This window comes from Sebastes umbrosus, chromosome 20 (assembly GCF_015220745.1).
Source record: "Sebastes umbrosus isolate fSebUmb1 chromosome 20, fSebUmb1.pri, whole genome shotgun sequence".
Classification (NCBI taxonomy): domain Eukaryota; kingdom Metazoa; phylum Chordata; class Actinopteri; order Perciformes; family Sebastidae; genus Sebastes; species Sebastes umbrosus.
Window position 1 is genome coordinate 16,920,696 of NC_051288.1, and position 12,551 is coordinate 16,933,246.

The 12,551-nt window shown below is 45.5% G+C and overlaps 2 protein-coding genes across 9 annotated transcripts in view; one reads left to right on the plus strand and one right to left on the minus strand.

Moving 5' to 3' along the window:
- The window catches only part of kat6b (K(lysine) acetyltransferase 6B), a 28,488-nt gene extending 20,795 nt beyond the window's left edge, over positions 1 to 7,693 (plus strand). For all 7 annotated transcript variants that reach the window (XM_037754616.1, XM_037754617.1, XM_037754615.1 and 4 more), the window contains exons 13-17: positions 872 to 1,103; positions 1,367 to 1,526; positions 1,956 to 2,240; positions 3,073 to 3,388; positions 3,519 to 7,693. In XM_037754616.1, coding sequence (XP_037610544.1) covers positions 872 to 1,103; positions 1,367 to 1,526; positions 1,956 to 2,240; positions 3,073 to 3,388; positions 3,519 to 6,394 — 3,869 coding nt within the window. In that variant the 3' untranslated portion in view covers positions 6,395 to 7,693. The remainder of the gene's footprint in view (positions 1 to 871; positions 1,104 to 1,366; positions 1,527 to 1,955; positions 2,241 to 3,072; positions 3,389 to 3,518) is intronic.
- Positions 7,694 to 7,696: 3 nt separating this feature from the next.
- On the minus strand, positions 7,697 to 11,238 carry dusp29 (dual specificity phosphatase 29). Of its 2 annotated transcripts, none has more exons than XM_037754630.1 (4): positions 11,077 to 11,238; positions 10,762 to 10,981; positions 10,468 to 10,691; positions 7,697 to 9,012 (listed from the first exon to the last, which is right to left on the minus strand). In XM_037754630.1, the coding sequence occupies exons 2-4, from the start codon at positions 10,941 to 10,943 to the stop codon at positions 8,798 to 8,800; spliced, it is 621 nt and encodes a 206-aa protein (XP_037610558.1). In that variant the 5' UTR covers positions 10,944 to 10,981; positions 11,077 to 11,238; the 3' UTR covers positions 7,697 to 8,797. The 2 variants fall into 2 exon arrangements, with proteins under 2 accessions (XP_037610558.1, XP_037610560.1); XM_037754632.1 differs by having other exon boundaries at positions 10,762 to 10,960; positions 11,077 to 11,232.
- Between the last annotated feature and the right edge of the window lie 1,313 nt (positions 11,239 to 12,551).

Sequence of the window (12,551 nt, forward strand, 5' to 3'; positions counted from 1 at the left end):
CTTTGAAGGCTTTATTGGAAAATGTAGCTTTGGAGCTGGAAGTTGTTTAGATTAAGATTTTCTGTTATATTGGATTGTATTAGAGGAACACTTTGTCTCAGGTAGCTGTGAGAGCGGAGCATTAGTGGGCGCCTGTGTGAGAAATGTTCCCTTTCAAATCATAATTCAAAGCACTCAGAGCAGCTCTTTTGTTTTGGCTTATTAATGATAATATATTTGTAAAGTGGCACAATGAAATATGACTTTTTTTTCAATTAATTTATTTGAATATTCATCGCTAAGTGTTTGTTATCCAGGGCTCCTCTTCTTAGCTTTAGTAATGAATATTGTCATGATTACTGGAATATTATGTGTTCACTGTTTGGTGATTAGATTTGCTTGTTTGGTTCTCGGTAGTGGGTGCACATTAAAAGGCATTAATTAATTTCATGCCGCTCATAATGGATGACCCTTGACAGGGCCGCTATAAAACTAATTACACACAGATACATATTAGTTTTTGTTTTTTTTCTCTTGTTCGTTATCTCTCCTAAGTGCAGTCTCTTGTGAGCAATGACATCCAGCTGCTTCTCTGTTTCGCTCTGTCGCTTTGTTTCCTCTTTACTCCCCTCTTTAAACCTCCTTTGTTGCCCTTGCCAGCGTGTATCATAGCTTCTGACAGAGGTTGAAGGAGAGGGAAACTGATTGCCTCGCCTCCCTTTATACTATTTGAAGGTGAAATCCCAACCAGGGTTCGGTGTCACATCCTTACATGAATATGTAATCCATAAGGGAGTGGGCGTAGGGATTGAATTGCAATCTGAAATAACCACAGCAGCAGCCTCTAGCTTGACTAAAGCATTTTGTTTTTGTTTGAATCTTGTCTTTTTAGGTTACCTTCTCACCAGGCAAGAAGGACAAGCCGGCTCCCCGGAGAAGCCGCTGTCAGATCTGGGTCGCTTATCCTACCTGGCATATTGGAAAAGTGTCATACTGGAGTACCTTTATAAGCACCCAGATAAACACATCAGTGTTAAAGGAATAAGCAGGGCCACTGGGATGTGTCCGCATGACATCGCCGCTACTCTCCAGCAGCTCGGCATGATTGACAGACAGGATGGCAGGTCAGTTTCCCGAGCCGCAGTCTCCTTCAGCCCGCGCTGTATGCTGTCTGACTTATCCAGGCCAGCGGGTATTTTTAACAGCGTATCCATTAATGCAGCTGAATATTGACAGAAGTAAGTCAGGTTAAGCACCCCCAAGGACACGGAGCACCTGCTGTCCCAAAGAGCTCGTCTTTGTGCTCGCATTTAACCACACGTCACCTCCCGTCTACACCGGCTTCACTCTTTGTGAACTCATTGGTTTTTTCTCACTGTGCACCCAGGATCGTGTTGATCAGACGTGAGCGATTGATCCAGAGGCACACGGAGAGCCTGAGGGCTAACCCGCGTCGGAACGAGGTGGACCCCGACGGCCTGCGCTGGACGCCTTCCACGACTCTCAACGCCGTCCTGTCTGAGGAGGAGAGGGAGGCAGAGATGGATGTAAGCGTCCTCGTTCAATCAGGAGACTGGTTATTTGTTTACACTTGCCTGCAAATGCTGTCATTGCATGTTTGTTTGATTAGCTGGAGAGTTCAAATAGAGGCCATTAATGGAGAAAGCATTATCACTGTCAGCAGGCATCTAATGTTGTGCAAAATTGCCCTGAATCACTTCACTACATAATTGATAGTGCTGAATATTCCATGAAATGCAATCTTTCCACGGTTGCTTAACGGAAATGTTTCCCTCCGTGACGGGCGCACATCCAATCAAGACGCTGCTCTTATTATCAGGAGGAACCTGCGGTGATTCATTTGTCATGATGTTAATTCCAATCTCTTGTTTTCCCATTAGCCTCATTGCTCAGATGTTGGAGCCGTGCGTGCGCCTTTTCCCAGAGATAATGCGTCTTGTCTGTTTAATTACCAGGCTGAGCGGCTGAAGGAGCAGGCCAGTTGCTGGGAGAAGGAGGAGAGGGAGGGCTACATGATGACTCACGGCAGCAGGCAACCTCTCACCAAGGTCCACTGTAAGGTTCCCTACAGGACCTACGAACGCCGCCCCGCGCTGTCCTGGACCAGGCGCATCCAGCAGTTGGCGGAAGCGAGCGATGACGAAGCCGATGACGACGACGGCTCCGACGGCTCCGACGGCTCCGATGGCTCACCACCCATCCTCACAAAAGCCCATGCGATGCTCGCAGCCAAGAGAAAGGTGACTTTTATTGTTTGTTGATGCCTCTTTTGCATCACCACAGCATCAGCTATTTCCCCCTGGTGGGATTATCTCATTGATTATCTGGAGTTTTATTCCTGAACAAAGTGGAATTGAATGTATATCATTAGATATTTTCCTTCATTAGAGACCATGTTGTGTACTCTGGTGAGATGGAAAGGTTTGATAAATATTCATGAATTCAGTGGAGGGTTCAGTGGCTTCCTCCTGTCATCTGGAGCCTCCCCGTGTGCCTGCAGCTGTAGATAATAGATTGTGTTTTCACTGCTGGTGTCGAGACTGTGCAGGCTAAACCTTGTACTATTGTCAATGGTCATGGTTAATTTACTGCCCTCCTCTGTGCTTCTCACATCTGCTCCGTCTATATGGCACTGCCCCCTTGTGCTGGAGATAATATTACAGCCGGGCAGCATGATGTCAGGGAGAGCTTTTCAACAAAAACAGTACGAAAACCAGAAAACAACAACAGTGGCTGTTGGAGTTTATTTAGTGAATTAGTTACAGTGTTGTTTTGACATCCTTCTTGTGAAGGATTTCGGAGAGCTCGTAGGCAGCCGGTGGGAAACAACTGTAGAATTCAAAATATAGACTGTGGTTTCTGCTTACTCTGCCTGTCTCATTTGTGGGTTTCCACACCAGGCTGCATCGCTCAAACATTTAGTCTCACAGCGTGGTTTCAACATTTTACATTTAGCACAGCAGCCCGAATGAATTTCTGCCATATACTCATGGAGGTCATCCACCTAGTGCCCTTGTTTTCAGTCTTCTTTTATTCTGTTTTCACTGATTCCTCTTTTATTTGTTTTTACAGAGAACCATTGTGCTCAAGAAGAGAGGGCGTAAAAGAAAGAGAATAAACAGCAGCGTGACAACAGAAACCATCTCCGAGACGACGGAGGTGCTGAACGAACCGTTCGACAACTCCGAGGATGAGCGTCCTATGCCCCTGCTGGAGCGCACCTGCAGAGTGGGCGAGATGGAGGATGAAGAGGAGGAGGAGGAGGAGGAAGAGGAGGAGGAAGAGGAACAGGAGGACAAGACACCAATTACACCAATGAAACGCCGGAGAGGTCGCCCCAGGCTGGAGAAAAATGCACGGAAAGACAATCTTGAACACTGGAATGAAGGTATTTGCATCTTCACTGTAGTAAAATTACAAAGTACTATATTATCTCTCATGAACTTGTTTAATAGCAGATTGTTTTATCTTTCTGGCAGAATATTAAAGTGTTTTTTATTCATTTTCCCAACCTCTAGGAGCTGACGTCCTCTCTAAGAGACCCAGCAGACCCCGTCCAGTGAAACGGAAGAAAGGCTGGCCGAAAGGAGTAAAACGTGGCCCTCCCAAATGGAGGCTTAAGAACGAACGAAAGATGGGCTTCAAGCTCAACCTCTACACGCCCCCTGAAACCCCAATGGAGGCGGAGCAGCACCACATTCACACTGAAGAAGCGAAAGAGGAACCCGACCAGGATGTTGTCAGTGCTGATGAGTGCTCGGACAGCAAAGCAGGCCGAGGCTCGGCGAGTCCAGATATAACGCTAGAGAGGCTCCTCTCTGAGCCCCCGAGTCCTGTTGACAACGGCTCCCAGAAGTCCAGCTCCCCTGAAGGATCACCAGTGGCTTCTCCGGTGTGCTCACCTGCCGCCTCGCCTGCAGCCTCGCCTGCCGCCTCGCCTGCCGTCTCGCCTGCCGCCATGTCCCCAAGGCCCGAGGACAGAGGCGATTCCCCAGAACCACCTGAAGACGACCAGCAAGAGAGCGAACACGGGCAGGACTCCCCAGCCAAAGATGCGGAACACAGCGCAGCGGGTGTTGAATCGCTGGAGAATGACAACGCAGAGGATGACGAGGAGGACGAGCAGAGAACTCAAATAGAGGATCAGGATGCAGATGATGAGGATGACAGTCACAGCAAGGCGGCGGAACCTGAGAACAGCAAGGCAGAGTTGGAGCAGAGTTCGAAAGAAATACCCGAATGCACCCCACCTTTTTTAGATCCAAAAGAAGACAACGACTCTGAGTTGAGTCAGCAGGTTTCTACAGTACCGTGTAGTGAAGAGGAACCGGCTACCGCTGCGGAAAGCATCCAGGAGGCAGTGACAGAAACGACAGTAGCAACGCCACCACCTGAAGCAGTAGCAGTCGCTTCAGTCGCTGCTGTGGACTCTGATAATCCTGCAGACTCTGAGTCAGAGGAAGAGAGCGCGTCCAGTCCTTGTCCGGATCACCCACCTCCTCAGCCTGCGGAGAGGCCACCGCTCAGTCCCGTGCTGAGGGAGGATCCCCCAATCTGTACAGAGATTGACTCAGAGACAGCGCAAGCTGTTCAGTCCCTGACGCAGGAGACCGAGAGGGAGAATGTTTTCCAGGACATCGTGGAGAGCCAGGAGCCCTGCAGGACGCTGCAGACTTACGCCCACGTGGCTCAGAGCCCCCAGCTCACCTCGCTGGATGACTGCCCCCAGTCGGACCACAGCAGTCCCCTTTCCTCCGCGCAATCCCATCCCAGCCAGTCGGTACGCTCCGTCAACAGCCCGGCGGTCTCCATCCTGGAGAGCGGCTACACTCAGATCAGCCCCGACCACAGCGCCATCTCGGTGCCCTCGCTCCACAACATGGAGACGAGCCCCATGATGGACGTGCCGTCGGTGTCGGATCACTCGCAGCAGGTGGTGGACAGCGGCTTCAGCGATCTGGGCAGCATCGAGAGCACCACGGAGAACTACGAGAACCCCAGCAGCTACGACTCCACCATGGGGGGCAGCATCTGCGGGGCAGGCCCCTCCCAGAACAGCTGCTCCTACGGCAGCATCCCCCCCAGCGGCCTGGCCCAGAGCAGCTGCGCCGTGAGCCAGCAAATGGCCGCCGTCAACCCCGGCAGCTGCGGGATGATTCAGCAGAACAGCCTGAGCTCGCCGCCGCACTGCAACGTCAAGTCGCCGCAGGGCTGCGTGGTGGTGGAGAGGCCCCCCAGCAACAGCCAGCACAGCCAGCACAGTCAACACAGCCAGCGCAGCCAACATAGTCAACACAACTCCCACAGCAGGCATGTCCCCCACAATCAGCACAGCCAACACAATCAGCACGGTCCACACAATCAGCTAAGCCAGCACAGTCAACACAATCCCCACAACCAGCATAGTCACCACCACAATCACCACCTGCAGCACAATCAGCTCAGCCAGCACAATCAGCACGCCCAGCACGGCCTTCACAATCAACACAGTCAGCACAGCCAGCAGCAGCCCATGGCGCAGTGTGCCATACCCACCAACTTCACCACCACCATGCAGCTGGCGGACATTCCCGAATCTGGCAACCCAAATTTCACCCTCTACGAGAGGATCAACCACCAGGGGGAGTACGGCAGCGGGCACTACTCGCAATCGTCCGGCCTCAGTCTCGCCAAGCTGCAGCAGTTCACCAACACGTTCATAGACCACCCTCACTCGCTGCCTTTCAACCACTCGGCCTCACACCCCATCACATCTTATGCAAACACCCCGTCGCTGTCGTCCCAGCACTCCAGCCTGGTCTCCTTGTCCCAGACCCCGCATCGAGTCCCCAACCCACAGGTGCAGGCCACCATGACCCCGCCCCCGAATCTCAGCTCCCCGCCGCCCATGATGCTACAGCGCAACATGGGCATCCCGCCCTCGCAGCGGATCCAGCCCCAAATGGCCTCCAAGAGTCACATCTCCGCACGCTCCAAGTCCGCCCCGCTGTCGCACCACCAGCAGCAGATGTACGCCCGGCCGCCGCAGACCGTGGCCATGCAGGCGCCGTCCAGGACGCTGGCCGCCATGCCGCGCATGAACATGAGCGTGAACATCATGCCGGCACCGGGCTACAATGTCAACTCCATGAACATGCCCTCCCTCAACGCCATGAACGGCTACAGCATGAGCCAGCCCATGATGAACAGCGGCTACCATGGCAACCATGCCTATATGAACCAGTCACCCCAGTACTCTATGCAGATGGGCATGATGGGAACACAGCCATACCCCCAGCAGCCCATGCAGGCTCCACCACATGGCAACATGGTGTACACTCCAGCTGGTCACCATGGTTACATGAACACAGGCATGTCCAAGCAGTCCCTGAAAGGGCCTTTCATCAGGCGGTAACTCTCCGCCGCAGGACTCCGCTGGTCCTTTTCTCTCGCGTGCATTTTGCTGTTTAAAGATGCACTGATCTGGCCTTTTTGTTTTCTTTTTTTGGTGTCTTTTTTCTTATTGTTTTATTACTTAAAAACCAGCAGCAGCACTTGGAAAGAATGCAAAAATTTTCATCAATGAGTAAAAACTTTGAAGCTAATGTTAAAAAGTATTTTTGTTTCTCCAGATGGGAAGCCTTACATCATTACGATGAAAATCTATTTAATTAGTGTTAGTGTCTCTGATGTGTCTTTAGAGCAGGCGGGTTCAGAGCTCAGCGGTAGAGATTTCATCAGTGGTCTTGCAGTCGTGTAGCAGCCTCAAATGAAGCCATTTAATGTGCCTGCTACAAGTGGAGTTAGTGGCTGTTTGAACCTGTTCAGTGTACCTGTCTAACAGTGCTGACAATTAGTTTGTACTATACTCATGCCTTTGTATATTTAAATTATTGTACTTATTTTGTAAAGTGACAACTAGCATGCTTCAGTCTCTGTTAGTGACAGTGCATTGAGTAGTACTGTACAAGTGTTGTGCTTAATAGCAAGCCATTTTAAAGATATCTGGCCTTTATTAGGTTTCCCTCCGCGGGGAGAAAGATGAAACTATATTTTGTTAATTCTAATAATGTAAAAAAATGTAAACTTAGTCCTGTTTTCTGTTCGGTTTGAGAGGTTTTATTGCTATGTATGTATAATTCTGAAGTCTTTTGTAACAGATCTCCTTGAGGCAGCTTTCTGTTTAATAAAGCAGACTGATTTCTGTCAAAAATAACAAAGCATATCTCAGTGTTTGTACCCTGAAAGTTCTAAAACATTTCAAAATGTCCAGAAGTGTGGCAGAATTTAAAAAGAACTAAATGATTATAACGATGAATAACAATAAAGAAAATATAAATTTAGTCCAAAGTTGATATTTTACATAATGCCTTTAAAGCTACGTTTTCATTCCATCTGTAGATTTGTTTTCTATCTTTATAAAATGTTGGATTTATATTTTACCGAAGTGTAGAAGAATAGAGCCTGTGAATAGACCAAACTAAGCTAATGGATTGCATGTAAAACGCAACTTGTACTTGTGTTTTTGTTTATATTGCTCTTTTGTAGCCTTTGTACCTGTACAGAGTTGCTGGTAAGAACAGGAGGGAAATACCTGGCTATGTGCACAAAAATCGGACAGAATGACATTCTTGTATTTATGACTTTTCTCCTTTTGTCAGTCACTTAAAAATGCTGTACATTTTAGCATAAGAATAAATTATGATTGACCATGTACTTGATTGTTCTCCTTTAATTTGACATATTTACTAGCCTGAGGCGTGTCACAGAATGAGAATGCAATGATTGAATTTGTGGTAAATCCAGGCAGCTGTTTTCTCTGCAGAAAAAGTATTTTAAAATAAAAAGAAGTCAAAAAGGAAACTTGACTTGGACTCGACTGCTCTGAGACTTGATTTACTTCTTGTTTCACCCTCTAAAACCCCAACTTGACAAAGCAAAAACATTCACGTCTCATGTTTTTTCTTGGTAAAATCCCAGAAAAGTGAAAAAACAACAACTAATGGGACAACAACAAGCAGGTCTTGCATGTCCTTACACATCAAATATTTAATTATCAGACCTCTACATTAAAAAAAAATCGTCATTCATATGTAAACAATATAGTTAACACAACTTTAAAGGGAAAATTTTCACATGCTGTGTCATTTTCACGGACAGCATTCAGAGACCTGAAATCTTGCATCTTGACTTGCAATTTGCTTATTTACACTTGTGACATGACTCGAGACATGATGAGATTTACACTGGTCGACTTGATACTTAACCTGGATTTGTCTCACATCACTTAAAGTTGACTTGGACCTGTCTTCGATGACTTGCAACTTGACTTTTCACAAATTACTTGAGACTCTACTTGGACTTATGTCAAATTACTTGAGACCTAAATTGGACTTGTCCTGAATGACTTTTGACTTGAACTCGTCTCGAAACTTGTGAATTGACTTTGATTTGTCTTAAATTTCTTGAGACTTGGTCTGAGATTTGCTCTGAAATTCTTAAGACTTTGACTTGTCCTGAATGACTTTTGACGTGACTTGGACTTGAATGACTAGAGACTTTAATTTGTCCCCAATGACTTGAAACTTGACTCAGACTTCTCTTGAATGATTTGAGACTTGGCCTGAGATTTGCTCTGATATACTTGAGAACACAACTTGTCCTGAATTACTTTCGCTGGAACTTGGACTTTTATTCGTCCCCAATGACTTGAAACTTGACATGGACTTGTCTCAAATTACTTGAAACCCCACTTCAACTCGTGTCCAGTAACTTGAGGCTCGAACCTGAGGCTCGACTTGCCCCACGAGTGCTCCAGTCAGCTCTGCTTTGTCCTCTCTTCTATTGGCTCATGGAGCTGCATGTCCAGCTCTCTCAGCTGTTTCATGAAGCCCCAGTTGGGGATGATCCTCCTGCATCTCTTCACGTGCTCGATGGCGTCGACCACCGTCATCTTCTCACAGATCATGAGGTAGGCGAGGAAGAGTGTGGCAGACCGACTCCTTCCCATCACACAGTGCACCAGCAGTTTATCTGCACATACAAGAATCAAGCAATCAGGGAACAGCTTTAATACACAGTTTTTCTTATTTTTAGTCAATTTAAAGGGTCAGTTCATCCAAATCATGAAAACATTTTTTTTTTCACTTCACTACTAGTGGTGTCTAACCATGCATAAAGTTTTGGTACAGGGATAGCGATGACTGCGATTTCAATCAATGTGACAAACATCAATCAAACATATAACAATTGTTCGGTTTGTGATAAAAGCACTAAATTTGGCAGATGTATTGATAGATATATTGGGAACAAAACATGATATTGGGCCATCACAAACTAGCACCCTGGTGTTCGTGGCAGTCATCCGCAAAATTGCCAAACTTTTCTATCCCATTGGACCCACATTTAATAACGGACATAATCTAGACCCTAGTAACCCCGAGAACCAAATAAAATATCACATTTCTATGGGCGTTAACAAAGTATTCAGTCATTTTATTATATTATAATTTTAACATATAGTGCCGTGAATCAATGCCTGTAGATAATCTCTGGAAACCAGTACGTTGTTTCTGAAAAATACACATTGATTTCATGTCTTTGAGCTCCACAAATGAAAATTCTTGTCAGTTTAAGGGCAAATATCTCAACTTTTTGCCATCAACTCAATATGATAAAGGTGAATCAAATTTCAAATGTGGTTCTCGAAGCATTGAAAAACTACATATTGAAAGACTGAACTTTATCTTTGAGCACCATAAACAAAATTCTCTCCATGCAGCCGATTTGACTGTTTTATCAGGCCATTAAATAGCACCATAGATGTGGGGTCAATAGAGGCCTACTAAGTTGTAAAAGTGAAAGTGAAACTTAAAAGCAAGATGTTCTAATGTAAATGTGAATGAAACGTTACGTTTTTGAACACAAACAAAAAGCCTTCTTTGGGTTTAGGCAACAAAAACAGTTAAGTTTAGTGGAAAACATTGTGTTTTGGATTAAAATAACTACGTTTGAAAAGTGAAAGTGAAACTTGAGGTTACTAACCCTAACCCCAACTAAACGCTGTTGGTTTTACAAAGCACTGAGCTGATTGGCTCGGAGCAAAACCATACAAATTGTAATTTTTTCTAGATCTGGGTACAAAAAGGATCAAATGCTGGTATTGTTTGACTGGAGAAGCTTCAATACAACTTGGTATTGTTTTTTTTCTGTTGAAACCTTAAAAGGTATTATTTTTCAGTTTTTTAGCTTACTTTACCTTTTTTTATTTTACTAGCACTGGTGTTAGAAATAGTAATTTTTATTTTACACACTTGAACTTGTTGTAATTTTGTTGTATTTTTGAGCAATCTCTGGCACAAGAATTTCCTTCGGGATTAATAAAGTTCTATCTTATCTTATCTTATCTTACTGATACCCAGCCCTAGATACCACTAAATAATTTCTGTGATGTGGCTGAAATGACCCTTTAACTATGTGATGTCTTACTCTGAGGATTGCTCAGTGTTTCTTCTATAAACCGGGCAGCAGAGTGGAAATACTGGCTGATGTCAAAGGTTGTGACGTCTTCTGCTACCACGCCGTAATAGACGACGGCCATATCACTATAGTAACCAGCTCCAGTGTCCACATTGTTCCACGTCCCCTCTGCTGCGTTCAAGATGTGCGTAATCCCCAACCTCTTCAGATTGTGCTTGTCCTTTGCAGTCTCCCTGCAATAAATGTCATGTATATTATTTGAATCCTTCATTATTTTAGTAATTTAATACTTTTTTTACTCACTCGTCCCCGATGTAGACATGAGGCCAGACCTCGTTGACATGAGTGTAAGCCACACTCCCACGGTTTAAGATTTTCTCCAGCTCATAGCCCCCAGGTGTGACATATTCATCCACTGGACTGGATTCCTCCGCAGCCTTTGTAACATTTATCTTGGTTCCAGTCTTTGACTTGTGAGAAGCCATTTTCTCGCTGTGGCTTCCTTTCACACATGATTTATTAGCTTAAGGGGGGGGGGAAAGAAATAGCACACTTGCCTCTACATTCGTGTAAAAAGAAAAATAACAGTTTTTGTTTTTCACATGCATCCCCACTCACCGAGAGATTGAAGTCCTTCGTTTTCCTGCTTGTAAATTTTGTTTTGATCATTCTGGCAGCTTGTTGTGAAGCCGTTCTTAAAGGCAGAACATGGTGGGGTTTAATTCTGGCAGGCTCAAGTGAGGGCACAGATTGTATAACCGCTCTGTGACGGGAATCAAATGCGGAGGATATTTTTAGGGCTGTGATGTGGCGGGCCCCTGACCTTAGCTGCCACGTTCGCTGCCTGTGGGGAAAACTTCCACCCAGCCAGTCGCTGCCATCCACTTCTAAACACACAACTTTAATCTCCGCTGCTGGCAGGAAGCTGTGCTTACCCAAACTTTGCACTTGCCAACGGATACCCATATTCACTGGAGTGAGCAGGGCACTCTGAGCTTTTTTGCTTCGACTCCTCGAAATTGTCTCTTTTAGCCTCTCTGCATATATCTTCAGAAAAACGTTCACAACACCCGTTCAGGATGTTCTGCATTTTTCTGGAGCCTCTCTGGGGCCACATAAGAGAAACAGAAACGTGTCAGACTGTTAGACAGATGAGCTTTTTCACAGGATGGCACATGTCTTTTGATTCCCCGTTATATGATATGCACGGTCCATTCAGTGATCTAAATGCGAGCCCCCAAAGTGAGAGTGTGATGATGACTGTATTGCAGAATGGCTGGATGAAGCTGCTAACATGTCAGACAGAGTTTTCACACCATCAGACTCCTTTATTTTTCCCTCATATCTTCAAACTCTGCCATCATTCATTCTGACAGTGAAATCATTAAATCTGTGATATCCAATTCCTTTTATTTTGACAGCATCTCCCTCTCCCTTTCTCTCTCTCTCTCTCTCTCTCTCTCTCTCTCTCTCTCTTTCTCCCTCTCTCTCTCCCAGCATGCTCTGGAGAGCATCTCTTATTAAGATGGCTTCAGCGTTTCATCTCTTTTCAAAGTCTGACCTGAATCTGTATACACACTCAGAACCATGCTGGCATATTTTTATCATCTTGTATCAAGCCTCTTTAGACATCACAGTTTTAACTGTACGACGCCGGATTGCAGCAGTTAAGACACAGTATTTTTGAGGATTGTGAACGTATAAGTGGAGCATTGTTTATTTATAGGCATACACTGTCTTTGGGTTGTGCTACTTGTGTTAATGGCCTCTGTGATATTGATTGTTCTGTGTGTGTAACCCTATGGTTTCAGCTCCTTAATTCATGTATGCTTTACATTTTTTTGCTGACTGTTTTAAAATGCATGCAGCTCTAGATTTATTTGATGTATTTTTCCCGACACTGCAGACAGCCAGAGGTTTCAAATCCTTTCTGCACAATATGAAAACCATTTTTTTTTTCTGTATCAAGTCAGTGGAGACGAGTTCAAGTCAAGACACACGTCATTCAAGATAAGTCAAGTCTGAGGTCTATCACAGCAAGTCACAAGTCCTTTAGTCTTCAAATCAAGACGGAAGTCTTTCAAGTCTCTGAA

Bases quoted from the DNA above. Each gene is read 5' to 3' on its own strand.
- dusp29 (XM_037754630.1), bottom strand. From the start codon at position 10,943: ATGGCTTCTCACAAGTCAAAGACTGGAACCAAGATAAATGTTACAAAG. The intron at 10,692-10,761 runs GTGAGTAAAAAA...CATTTATTGCAG, and splicing joins CATGTCTACATCGGGGACGA to GGAGACTGCAAAGGACAAGC. The intron at 9,013-10,467 runs GTAAGACATCAC...TTGTATGTGCAG, and splicing joins AACACTGAGCAATCCTCAGA to ATAAACTGCTGGTGCACTGT.